Source organism: Aedes aegypti, chromosome 2, assembly GCF_002204515.2.
Source record: "Aedes aegypti strain LVP_AGWG chromosome 2, AaegL5.0 Primary Assembly, whole genome shotgun sequence".
NCBI lineage: Eukaryota > Metazoa > Arthropoda > Insecta > Diptera > Culicidae > Aedes > Aedes aegypti.
In genome coordinates, this window is record NC_035108.1 from 224,333,866 (window position 1) to 224,348,394 (window position 14,529).

Sequence of the window (14,529 nt, forward strand, 5' to 3'; positions counted from 1 at the left end):
CATGAAAATTATTGAAACGTTATTAAACATGATGCTGTATAAAACTGCCATAATGGTGTTTGTTCAATGAGTGAATGTTAGTTGGGTATACATACACGATGATATTTAAAAAAGTTCACATTTACATATTCATAACATCCAAAAATGTTGCCAAAAACGGATCCATTTTGGTTGCCAAAATCGGGTGGTGCCAAAAATGGAGCATGCCAAAAACGGAATCCCTCTGTTTCAAACGCACTCAGCAACTTTTGTTCAACCACCACGGCTGCTATGGAGCATCGCATAATTAAAGCCAGTTAAGCATACACGTTAATTTATTGCATACAATTATTATATCTGTTATTATATCTGTTGCCGGAAAAGAAGCATGTCAAAATTATTCACATCGATGTGTCCACGTGCGATAAACCACGTGATCAAATCGCAACAAAAGCAAAACATCGAAGCAACCACACCACAAATAGGACAATCGTAGCAAACCATGCTTAGAATCAACTTAAATTTTCGTTCAGTTCGGAAAATATCGTCCAGGAGACAAGAAGCATTAAATCTCATCCAATCTATCAAATCTTAGCAAATCGTAAGCGAAAAGATAAAGATTCCATCAGCAGCGATTACGCCTGTTTCCAAAATCCGCTGTATCTGGATTCCAGCATGTTCTATCCAGCGGCACATTCCGTACGAAGACAGCGGCAACGAAAAATCTTCGCTTGGAGGAACACCCTGTGCGAGGCCCGAAGCAGGGAAACGTCAAAATCATCCGGTCGACTGCAGCGAGAGAGCGAGTTGTTGTTATTTACAAACGCAAAACGCACAGTAATTTAAAAGGTGTAAACATGGATTCCGCGCCGCGAGAGCTTTCTTTGGCAGAAATTCGCAGTTTTATGCTGCGAAACAACTGCAAAGTGACAAATCACGCATTGGTGAAGCATTTTCGTGCCTTTTTAACGAATAAAGAAACCCAAGGTAAGTGTGACTCATCGTAGTGATTGTTCTCCTTTATTTAATTTTTTGACCGTCGACCACTTGTTGCATGGTGAGAATTTTGTAATTGTAATTTATTAACATAACGTAGGCCTGTTAGTTACACTTTAAATCAGGTCATTTGCTTGCCTTTGCAAATTTGGCTGGCTATGTCACCTGAAACTGCGTGGCTAAATGCTTCCCAATAATTAAAAACGTCATTCAAATGATGTACTGTTTGTTTCATTCTAGATGAAGCAAGGAAACTGTTCAAGAGCTACGTCAACACTTTGGCTTCGATCAAAAACGACGGAGCCGAAAAGTTTCTTATTCTACGCAAGAAATACGTAGACGAGTGCCCAAGTGAAGATGCCGTAAATCTAAACATTCCGATGAGCCCAGGATCTCGGTCATTGACAACGGTTCCTTCGGATGGTGAGAATTCTCCCTTCAAAAATCCCCCACCTTATCGTCCGCCTCCGGAAGTTCTCGATCAGGTGAATCCGCATCCGTACCAGGGAAGCCCTCGTGGAAGTATTGCTTTATCGCGCAAAAATAGTTCCGAGACTTGTCGAAGTGGTTCCGAGTACAGTTTTGGGAGTGAATTTACCGGTAGTGATAGAAAAATTGGTTCGGCCGTAGTCCGAAGTGAAAGTGGTGATTCCCGTTTGCGTTCCGAATTGGCCAGGAAACAAAGTGTGGAACTGTATCGTTTCGATAGCCAGGAGGAATCTGCTCCAGCTATTCCGCCTCGAAAGCGCACAAGCGTTGACCAAACTGGTGGCCAGTTGCGACAATTTTCGGTCGAAGAAAAATTGAGTGATCCCGCGAAAAACGTTTCCGTGTCCGCGAGTGATTCCATCGAGAGTGAATCGAACAAGGAGAACCACATTCAGCAGGCAGAAGGAGCTGTGTTTGATGGCGATGGTGGGGCAAAAACAGCAAGTTCCGAGCAGCAGCTGGAAGAAAACAAACTGAGTGTTAAGGAGAAGATGATGAAGTTTAACCGTTTTGCCTCAGAGGAAGAAGCTAAAGTTCCTTCGCCACTCGGGAAGAAGAAGCCCGAAAAGGTAAGTGAGACTATTTGCACTTCAAGTTTCTATTCGATCATAATTTGCAATATATAATGAGAATTGAGGATTCATAAATGTTCGACAATTCAGGAGGATCCTCCAATTTAGTCTGCTGGAAGTGCTGAATAATCAAAAATTAATTGACTACAATACAATGCACTTGACATTTTTATTTTTATATACAAAAAAAAAATACTTTGATGGGCTAGATCTCAATTATTTATCGACCGATTTTGAATTTTTACAGCACTTCAGACATAACTTGAATTTCATCAGTTTTAAGTAATTTTATTTTTCTATTCAAAATTAAAAACTAATTTGACTTAAGTGATTTTTCAACGAAAAGTTATAAAGGATTTATCTCAAAATATTAAAGAATGGGGTTGCTGAATCTGATGGCGTTCTCAGAAATGTTCTAACACGTTCCAATTTCGAGTTACAGGTTACAAAAATTGTATAAAATACTGATTCTATTGATGTTTCCATGAAATTCAAACTGCCATAGTAAACGCATCATGCGAACCCGCAAAGCAGTTGTTTCGTTACTGTCAAGTTCCGATTTCTTCAACAAATTATTCCGTTTTTATCAACACAAAATATTGTTTTTTTTGATAAGCTGAAAACTTAGTATGAAGCGATTTAAATGATTTGGGGGGGGTGCAAAGGGGACAAATTCCCCGGGCCCCCCGATTAAGGGGGCCCCCCGAGGAATCAAAATTAAGAACAAAAAACATTTTGAAATACCTTTCAATATTTTGTCTTTAGATATTTGAACATATAATTCAAACGTTAAAGTTAACTTTCTAATATTTAAGTTTTTTTTTCTTTATGTAATATCTGAATCCCACAGTATGATTTGGTCAATGATTATCCTTCAATATATTACAACATAAATGTTAAACCAAAATCTTCAAAATTCTTCTCTGATTAGTATTGAAATTGTTTATCGGCATATCGGTCTATTTTGCTCGAAGTAAGAGGGAGCATGGAGAAGAAAGCAATGAATACTAGATGGATAGGTACCGTAAGGGAACGGCGAGAGAAATTGGATTAGATGTTGAAGAGGGCATACCATATGAAACAGTATTACTTGAAACGTCACTTCCTTGTGGCTAACGTCCCCTATGGGAACGGCTTGGGTGTGTTTTGAGAATGACACTACCAAGACAGCCTGTCCAATTTCTCTCGCCGTTCCCTTACGGTACCTATCCATCTAGTATTCATTGCTTTCTTCTCCATGCTCCCTCTTACTTCGAGCAAAATAGACCGATATGCCGATAAACAATTTCAATATAAAATCATCACGGTCGATACCTTTGTATGTTCTCTGATTAGTTTTAAAGAAATATTTTTTTTTTTTTTTTTTTTTGTCAGTAGCGATAGGGGTAGTACTGGGACTCTTAATCTGCCCTAAGCTCCTTCCCAACATTTGCTTTTATAAGCCTCTATTACGTTCATCACACAGACGTTCCTAAGCAATGTTGCTCAAATGGTCACTGTGTACCCTAACAGCAATCAGCCCTTGCCGTAGTTCTGCAGTCTAGTAGTTCAGACTACTATCAAACTATGATAAGGCCTAAAATGCTACTAGAGTGGTTAAAGTGAAGAACGAAATAGTTTTATTAATAGGTCCTCATTCCCCATTTCATTTCATCACTCACTATCGTCACTTCTATTTTCGACACTATCACGTATATCACCGATTATCACTCATCAACTTTCGTAATACACTTCAGATATACTTTCCATTATATCACTTTTCACATCACACCATTTTCATATAAATTTATTGTTATTACCATTTACCATCTGTTAGCATTGCTAAGTAATTAAAAGATATTCAAATTAATTGTATCATTATTTTTGTTGCTGTAGAGTCATTACTATTCAAACTACGATTTAGCACTATGATCAAGAAAGTTATAGTTAAAAAATCACTTCGATCCATTCTTCTGCACTCGCTGTCATTATTAACACTTTTATCATGCACGTTTGAACAACTAGGCAATAAAGTTTATATTCAGAGAAATGATTACACAATGTATTATGGCCATTATTAAATTAGTAAAGTTCACATCATTATTATTATATTTTTAACAAAACTATCAGAATCACTTCCACTTTCATTTTCAAATTTTCATCACCATAGATTTTATTATAAAATCACTATTAGCACCTTCACAATCACTAAATTTTATAACGACGAGTGTAACGCGCAGTTCCACCAAACACCCATTTTTATGTTGCATTATAAAACGATTGATCACACGTTAGCTTCGAAACTTAACAACCATTACTGATTAGTACAAAGGATGCTACAGCTCGTGGTAAACGAACTGAATCATCAACAACCAGCACTGGTTTTTAAGTAACTAATGAGCCCTGGCGGTCCCTCTGTTCGAAGAGGACCTGATAATATGCCGAAACATATTAACAGATCCTCCGCCTGAATGCAGCCGTTTCATGATAAATCATGAACCGTTAGAGGTGTGCCAAAGTATTGGGAAGGTGATATGTTTCACAGACGGGTATTATTATGGTGCACCTTCTACTTTGGCACCGTCAAACCCTGTGATCGTGGCCAGGGATTAGTTTTAAAGAAATATTGGAATTAAATGCGCGTTTAACGTTTTTTTTGCAGGATCTTAAAAAATACGACTAAACCTGTAAAGAACTGTTAAATTCTAAGAGTTTACTGGGTTCCTATCAGAACTTTAAAATTTAAACATATTTGCAATTCTATAAAAAACTTGAAATGTGAGGGAAATTCTTTTGCGACGCGATAGGCAGTATTTTCAAATACTTTTCCATTTTGTATGCTATAGTTGATGAAGTTTTCTTTGAATTCAGTTTAGGCTTAGATTTGCATCAGTAAAGGGTTAGGTTTGAATAGATTCCATAGAATATGCAGTACTGTCAAGAAAAAAGTACATAAAGGCCGATATTCATACAAAATGTTCAAGTTCAGGGAATTGTATAACAGCTTCTGACGAATTGATTATCCTGAAATTTGAATTACATCTCATAAATAACTTGGAATTTGATTTTTGGAAAATTAATCAAATTCTATTCAACAGTTCGGTAATAATAAGAAATAAACTATGTTGAAAAAAAATACCAAAAATTCCAAATTGGGATATTTTTGAAATGGGAATACAGGTATGTTCCGTTTTTATCAACACGATCGTCAATTTTCAGTTGACAAAAACGGAACAGTGACAAAAACGGAATAATTTTCTAAGACAAAATATTTTAAAAATTTTAAAAGAAAATTGCAGATTTGTCAGGAATATACACATTTCATCATAAAATTGCACAGTATTGATGTTTAGGAGCTGTGAGAGCATGTAGATTGTTCATTCTCATAAATTCGTAATGATAGTTGATTGCAGACTCTTATCAATCAATATGATTTTGTAATAACTCATGAATGATTTTAGTTTTCTTAGTTAGAATTTCAATAAATGTAATATAGAAAATTAAAACGATAATCACATAAATGTACTTGGTATCACAAGATGCGTCATATTTGTAAAAATATCTACGAGGAAGTGGGTCAAACTGATTATGTTTTTTTTTTTCAAGAAAGATTAGACAAGAAACAACTTCTTTTTTTACTGTTCATCATCATCCTTCTGCTTCTTTTTTTTCTTTATGGTATAACATCCCAACAGAGAAAGAGCCTTCTTCTCAGCTTAGTGTTCTTATAAACAATCCTGCAGTTATCAACTGAGATTTTTTGCCAAGGTACTTTTTTGCATATTTGGCCACACTCGATGGGCGATCAATTGTGGAGGTATGTTGCGAAAGTTTTGCAAATTTTTATTACCTTATATTTTATTGCAATATTTACCAAAATTTTATCAGTAAAATGATTGTGGTGATCTTTCTTCTAAAGTTATTACTATCAACTTCGTCGAATCGCTAATCTAGAACAGCGCAACCATCGCCTTTTAGCTTTACGTTGGATCATGAATAAACTGGCAGTAAACTAACCTAAAGTTCTAGACTTTTGTTAAGTAAAAATAATATTAAATACTAGTGGTCCCGTCCAACTTCGGTTTGCCATAAAGTAGGCTGCTGAAAAATGACATGCAATCTCCTATTCAAAACGACAGATTAGTTTTTCCAGTCATTCTAAAGATTTTTTTCAAATCATTTTAATCACATCTCAAACACTTCGAAACACTTGACCAATGCAACAGTGAAATAATCATGTAAGTCTAATAGCCCGTTCTTAAGCCATCACGTTACATATAAACACCATTCCATTTTTATTTATATGTAGCAGTTCATCAAAAACACAAAAGTGTACAAACTTTAGAACAAGTTGCACCAAATTAGAACTTTTTGGTAAAAAAACTCTTTTGTAAAGTTTTATGAATAAGCGTATGGCTGTTGGTATAAGACTCCTAATTAACCTTTCAATATCTATGTGGGGAATGGGTTCATGTCTGCTCAAAGATGAAGATCCCAGCAAATTTGGGATGGCGACGAACGTGAAATGGGAACATTCAGTTTCAATAGTTTCTCAAACTGTCAGCCATTTCAGCCCCATATTCCTCGATGCAAACTTATTATATGGAGATTCCAAAATTTTCTATAGATTGCTTAGATTTGCTGGAGCCTACCCCTTGGAACAGAATCAATCAATGGCTGATTGCTATAATTTGTACAATGCTATCGGGTTTGAGAGATAGAATATAATGTCCAAAATATGACAGCCTTGTCAAAAATAAAATAAACTCGACCATGTATCTTGCCGTTGCCCTTGAGTTCATTCCCAAGTGCATCCCTTATAAAAAAAGAACTTAACATATATGGGATCGTTCATTAATCACGTAAGGGATTATGGGGGGGAGGGGCTTTTGAGATATCTAACGTGTTATACAAATTATTTTTTATTTTCATACAAAAAATCATACCATAGCGGGAGAGGGTTGAAAAATTCCCAATGTCTATCAAATTTACATAGAAAATTCTCTGATGCCATGTTATATAAGAAAAAGGAGAGGTTTCTGCAACTGATCACAAATTCCAGTTGTTGCTAGGACGTGGCCAGAGCAACTCTCGATTGTTGAAGGATGGATCAATCTTGTCCAACAGACCATGCTAAGTTTGAAAACTCCAATTGATTAGTGAATAAGAAGGATTTAAACATTATTGAATCGTATATGACTTGACACCTATCATGTAGCGTAGGTGCTTAACATTATCATAATGTCGAAAATTCAACTCAGAGGCTTTTAAAATGCTTCAAAATAAGTATTTAATTTATATTCTAAACATTTTGGAAATGAAAAATAAAATCATTTTTTTTGTGTTGATAAAAACGGAATAATTTGTTGACGAAATCGGAACGTGACAAAAACGGAGCATGACAAAATCGGAACGTGATAAAAACGGAACATACCTGTATTTAGAAGCAGGCATGCGTTTGTAAATTTGTTCATTTAAATGAAATGCAAAACATTGTAAAAGATTGTACTTACCGTAAATTGTTGGTTTTCAAAATTAATTTAATTAATTGGCTCTTTATTATGGGGAAATTCAGCCAGAGGCTGGTTCATCCCCGTCGTTTTCAAAATATCTTAGTATCAAAATTTGGACATTTTTGTTAAAATTGACGAATTTTAAGAACTGAGTCGCTAACTTAGATCTAATTTGGAATTATTTCCAACATGCAGTTCAAATTTCAGGTCAATCGGTTTGCTAGAAGCAGAGATGCAGGCATCCAAGCTTGACTGTTTTGTATTAAACTCAGCCTTTATGTACTTTATTCTTGCCAGTGCTGTAAATATTTTTTCCAACCAGAGACAAACTGTAAACTAAGGAGCTTTGGAGAAAAACGGGTTTGAAGATTTCCAGTAGTTTTTGACTACATACAATTTATAAAGACGCCAAAAAACGAGCCAATTTTCTAAGAATTGTTATATTTTTCCCATTTGATGGAAAAAAACCTAAAACACTATTGGAAAACTTGAAAACTGTTGAATTTTTCAATGTATATAGCTTACAACCGAAAACATCACTTGCACAACTTTGCATTTGAGCCCCTTATATCTTTGGACCGACCATCTCGTTGAAAATCGTTGATTTGTGGAATCCCAGAACGTGTTGAGTTTTGTATAAAAGGGTCCCTTTATGAGATCTGACCCGGGCCCCCCGAAGCCCAAATCCGGCACTGCCCGCAAAGCAGTTGTTTCGTTACTGTCAAGTTCCGATTCCTTCCTCAAATTATTCCGTTTTTATCAACACAAATATTGTTTTTTTTTTTGATAAGCTAAAAACTTAGTATGAAGCGATTTAAATGTTTTCCAATTAGCCTCAGGGTTAAATTTTTGATACAGTACTGATCCGATTTTGTCCGCCCCCGATTTTGTCTGCCCCCGATTTTGTCTACTCCTGATTTATTCAGATTTTTAACCCGATTTTGTCAGCTTATTTTAAATATATCAAAAAATTGTGTTTGTCATGTTTTACCACGTTTACATTATTACGGTTCTTTTGAAAATTTTCCATTCTGCGGTAGCCGCCAAGTTCTTCCGCAGCTGTCAAAGCTCTACCGCAGGCTTGAGAATCATTAGATCATTGAACGAAACCATCTAGTAGAGTAGTAGAGTCCAAAGATTTGGAAAACAGCAGAAAACAACAGTCATCAGCGTGGTTTCCAAGGTATCATCGCAACCGATCGATGATGCTTTGTAAAATCAGTAATGTGGCAGCTGCGGTAGCTTTCTGTTCAACCGTAGAACGGAAAGTTATCTCTAAAATTGCAATAATACTGATGATGATGTTCAATATCATGCACGCATGGGTGTAGCCAAAAGGGCAATGGCAATGCCTCTTGCCCTCCGTGCGATACAACAATTTTACTACGGGACTTATTCTTGTGTTCGAATTCTTCAAGGATTGTCTACACTCTCTTGCACTCGTATTTATACAATAATTACGTCATGATAGATTATAAAACTTATAGAGTCAAACAATCAGGTTTTTATTAAAATATCTTGCCAGAAATTGTTTGATAATTTTATCAACAGCCCGCAATGGAGATATGCACAGCCGAGTAGTGGACAAAAAAATTTCATAATATCTTGAGTATCAGTAAATCGTGCCACATTACTTAGCAACCTGACAATTATTGGTTTCAATTGAAAAACACTGCCGAGTTCACGAAAAAGAAACTAGGTGTGTAAGTTTGTTCATGAATACCTCCAAGAATTTCTCTTAATACTACTTTATAAATTATTCCATGGAATCCTGAAGAAACTTTCTTTCAAAAATATTCATGTAATAATTTTCAATTGTTCCAGAAACATACTGGATACATTAAAGAGGGGTTTCAAAGTATTTGCTCAAAATTAAATTTCTTTATGCGTTTCCTCTTGAACTCGTCCAGAAACTTCACCCGGAATTCCTATGCAGGGCTGGAAATGGTAATAGTAGTAGGCTTGAATTTCGCGAAAATCTCGTGGCTCTTTCCAGTACAGTAGTTAAAAAACGTGGATCTCATCAAGTAGCCTATGATTGGTGAATGAATTTTCCAAATCGTTAGTGTCATTGAAGGCTCTAAATGCGGGAAATGCAGCGGGAAATAGAACATTTTTGTACAGTAATTGTGGATTGCCTTCGCAACGAGTGTTTTGCAATTTTCAAGGCTTTTTGCCTACAGCAGCGATGGGCGTGAGTTTCAGTGGCTTCGCTGACTGTGATTGGCTTTGCTTGGCTACTGTAGAGTGAATTTCAGATTTTTTCCCAACCCTGTTCCTATGAAGTAATTTTAATTTTTATGGAATTACTTCATTTACTTTAACTTCTTATTACATTATTTCGTATTTTTCTTCAATAATATCTCGAAATATTCCTTTAAAATTTCCTCCTTCTGAAATACAGTAATGTCCCGATTTTGTCATGGGGCTGACAAAATCGGGACATTACTGTATTTCAGAAGGAGGAAATTTTAAAGGAATATTTCCAGATATTATTGAAGAAAAATACGAAATAATTGCATTTAAGGTTGACAAAATCGGGAAAAAGCTAAAATCTGGAAATATTTTTTGGACAGGTTTCAAGTTTTATTTTAACTTAAGGACTTATTTTTATGATTTTGTTACTACAAAAATGTTTTATTTTACTTCCATTTTCTATGAACCGTAATCCAAGGTAACATTGATGAGTTTCTTGGGTAATTATTAAAAATTTCGAATTTCAAAATGTCAGTCTTTAGATGATTGTATACAGGGTGTCTACTACCTGGAAAAACCTGGAAAACCTGGAATTATCAGGGAATTTTATTCAACCTGGAAAAAACCTGGAATTCTCAGGGAATTGCGATCACAATCAGGGAAATTATTTTGAGTCTGTAATTCATGATAAAATATGTTCACGACAAAGAATTTTGGCGTCAAACCCAGAGCGAACTATTATTTGCCGGAAAGTTATCTGGAATTGAAAAAAAATACGGCTGCGCCGCTTTCAACACACTATTTCAGCTGTGGGGATCTTTTCGATTATGAAATTTTATCGACTTACCAAAACATTATTGATTTTTTTTAATATGTCTATATTTGATCAGTAAAGGATTCTCATTTCTAGGATTGGTAGCAGATTTGTTTTTGGAAACTTGGTCTCTATATTAATGCAAGTCTCTATTTGTGATGAAAGGTCTCTGCAGTCTTTATTTGATTCGAAAGGGTCTCTAAAGCCCTTTTCTTCCTTATTTTGCTTGAAGTGCAAAATTTCATCTTATATTTCTCGAGAAAATCTTCAGGAATTATCCTAGTGATTTTTCCAGAGATTTCATCTGGAATACTTTCAGGGACTAATACAGGGTTCTCTCCAGAAACTCTTCGAGAGATTCCTCTATCAATTCTTCTAGCATTTTTTTCAAAGGATGCTTAAAGTATTTCTCCAGAATTTTCTTCAGCACTTCAACACTATTACTTCCAGTAAGTTTCACTTGAGCACTTCAACATTACTACCTCCAGTAATTTTCTCATGGGTTAATTGAAAATTTTCCAAAGACTAGCTTAGGGCTTCCTCCAGATATTACTTCACTAACTTCTCAACTGAATTCTCTAGTTGTTGCTCTAAAAGATCTTCTAAAGGTTAGTCAATAAATTTATGAAAAAATCCCATGGAATCTCCAAAAGGTGATTTAATGTACCACACCAGATAACACTACAGCAATTTTTCCAAGAAATCCATCGATCATTCCTACACATTTTTTTAGGTATTTCGCCTGATGATTTTCAAGGAGTTCCTTCACAAAACTCTGCAATATATTATCCAGAGATTCAATTGATTTGTTTTTTTTTTATTATCTTAGCAAACATCTAGAAAGTCTTCTAAAATTTTATTAAGAGTGAGTTCTTCTAGAAATCCTCATTCATCAAGAGTGATATAACAATAACTTACACAAGTTTACCATTTGCTTTAAGAATACGTCAGGATTTTTTCAACAATTCCATAGATTTGTGGGAAAATACATTCATATTTCCCTTAAAAAACTCCTGGATGAAAGCTTGAAAATTTTCGGAGACTTCCTTGAGAAATCTGTTAGAATTATTGGAGGAATTCCCAAAGAAATCTTATGAGCAATCTCTGAAGTAATTCCAGAAGGTGACCTTAGAAATCCTAGTTAAAATCTTAAAAAAATTCTGAAGGACAATTTTGTAAGAAATCCTAATAAATTCCTATTGGCACCTGGAAAAGTTTCTGATTGAATATTCCAACAGTTTTTAAACGGGAGTCTTGGAGGATGTTCTAGAAAAAAAACGATGGGAGAACCTGCGGGTAAAATCTTGCAGGACTAAGGGCTTTATTGAAAAATATCTGAAATAATATATGAAGAAATTCCTGATAGAATCTCTTAGCCTATAAGGTATTCTTTGAAAAAAACCCAGATTGTATTTTTGAATATGAAAACAAATCTTGGAGGAATTCTATCCATCTATCTATATTTATATCTATCTATATCTATATCCATCTATACCTAAAATAATTTCTGATTAAATTGCTTGAGAAAATCATTGAAACTGCATACAGTAATACAAAATGTATTATTTGTCGTAATGTCACGAAAATTGGAAATAATTTTAGAAATATTCTCAGAAAAATATCTGATCTGATTCCATGAGGAATCAAACTCTTTGCTCCTGATTGCTGTAACCATTTTTAAAATTATTGGAAAATATTTGATATAAAAAAAAAATCCGATTTTGTAAAAGCAATCCGGTATTAAACAATTATTAATGTAAAATTTCGTAACAATTATTCAATTAAGAACTCTCGAAACATCGGTAAATTAAATTTTTATGTTAAAACTAGTGGTCCCGGCAAACTTTGTCTTGCCATCAAGTAGGCTGCTGTAAAACGTCATGTAATCCCCCATACAAAATGACACATTATTCTTCTTCTGTTTTCCCGATTATTTCGGAGGCTTTCCTAAACTATTTCTTCGCACGACCACTTCGCATCCCTTGTCGAGTACAACAGTGAAAAACTTACGTCAATCTGTTTATCCGTTCTCAAGTTATTTCGTGACATACGAACACCACTCCATTTTTATTTATATAGATAGATAGATAAATAGATTGTCACTAAAAAAAAGAATTATTTTTGCGTATTAGGTGTCCAAATAACCCATGTAAATTAATGGTGAATAATCTCTTTTTGCAATAATCTCTTACTGATGCATCCGTTCAGTGAATAGATAAACAGAGAATTTACTTAATACCTAATATTTAAGCTTAGATATATTTAGCACCTTAATAGTGGAATATTGGATATTGAAGTAGCTCCAGAATGCTTTTAAAAAATGTAAAGAGTGGAGTAAATAACTATTAAATCATAAACACTTTATTTGTTAATTTGTCATTAGTTTGTTTAAGACATATAAAATCAGAGTTTTTCTTGAACCTGGAATTATTTGGTAAAACCTGGAAAAACCTGGAAATATCATGGAATTTCATATTGATAAACAAGTAGACACCCTGGTATAGACGTGGCCAAGGTCATTATTGACTTCATGCATCCAATATTGCCAGTATAGACGTGTTTACTCTGATTAAAATAAATATAAATTTTAGGCTGACAAAATCGGGCAAAAAAGATGCTAAAATCGGGGGTAGACAAAATCGGGTCAAAAAGGGTGCTAAAATCGGGGATAGACAAAATCGGGTCATTACTGTATTGGTATTCTGCTTTGAATAACTCAATAAGCGCTTGAAAGGATCCCTTCAAAATTACATTTTATTGAATAGGGTAAGTGTACCAGTTATGGCCATAGTGGTTCCCTATTTGGCCATACGGGATATTTTGAATGTCTCCACATTTTGAAAAATATTGTGTATTTTAGCAGGAAGATATAAGATATATCTTGATGTTAAAACATTCGAAAAGATTAAAAATGTAAAGGTTAACTAAATTCCATATATGGCCAAATAGAGAACCACTATGGCCATAACTGGTACACTTTCCCTACTATAAGATTTTTTTTTTCAACAATTGCAGGTCAAATTCCTGATGAAATGCGTGTAAAATTTCCGAAGTAATTATATAGAAATCTTCAAAACACAGAAGTGTTGATAAATTTCAAAATATGTTTTAGGGAAAATTTATATAGAAATCACCAGTTGAGACATTCTATGAATTATACTTAAAGGAATTCCAAGAAGACCTTCGAGGCAATTACTGATGCCACTTTGAAGAAACTTCTAGAGAAAAAAAATTAAGTAATTTTAATACAATTATTTTTAGGAATTTGAGTGTACTAAGAAAAAATCTAAGATAATTCAATGGTCATTTAGAACTAGGATTCAGATTGATTCCGGTTGTCTCAATGGCCTGAAAAAAAAATGCAGATCAAAGGAACCACTACGAATCGAATCTTTTGAATTTTTCCAATAAATAATTCACCAAGACGTTAAGGTGAAACAGTTTGGAATCAGCTTCTAAGATTGCACTAAAACTTCAAAGGCACAAATCTCGCGAAGAAAGCATCCCACAACAGTGCACTTTTTATTTTGGCTTTGTGCACTAGCAGAAAGCTTAAAATAAGAAGATCAGGAACGTTTGCCAACTATTTCTCCAGTTTTGTGCCTTTGAAAACGTGAGTAGGGGGAGATGTCGGCCATTGTGCCGGCTATCTTTGGATTCCGAGATGTTTCACCTTAAATGAACCCGATAAATAAAAAAACCTGGCTATGCCCATGTCCTTCGAGGCGTTGCGAAAATGGGCTGAGAAGTTTCCATACGAGTATTCAAAAATCTCCAGAGGATTGGATCATGTTCAAATCATAATGAAACTTTCAGATTTTGCCTTTCACTACCACATCCTTCCGAGAAAAATATAAAGATGATCAAAATACGATTCATTTTTGTGTGACACGGTGCGGAAATCTGTAGTGGGACGATATGCGGTTATTTTTCATTATGGGACAATTTGACTTGCTATTTTTTTCCTAATATTTCCGAACAAATCATATCA

At 34.8% G+C, this 14,529-nt stretch overlaps 1 protein-coding gene across 3 annotated transcripts in view; it reads left to right on the top strand.

The window, feature by feature from the left end:
* Nucleotides 1-535: 535 nt before the first annotated feature.
* LOC5572905 (ankyrin repeat domain-containing protein SOWAHA) overlaps nucleotides 536-14,529 on the top strand; it is a 408,139-nt gene continuing 394,145 nt past the window's right edge. For 2 of the 3 annotated variants that reach the window (XM_021844137.1, XM_021844138.1), the window contains exons 1-2: nucleotides 537-966; nucleotides 1,216-2,033. In XM_021844137.1, coding sequence (XP_021699829.1) covers nucleotides 837-966; nucleotides 1,216-2,033 — 948 coding nt within the window. In that variant the 5' untranslated portion in view covers nucleotides 537-836. Of the gene's footprint in view, nucleotides 967-1,215; nucleotides 2,034-14,529 lie in introns of all 3 variants that reach the window. The other variant, XR_002500339.1, reaches the window with a different exon arrangement.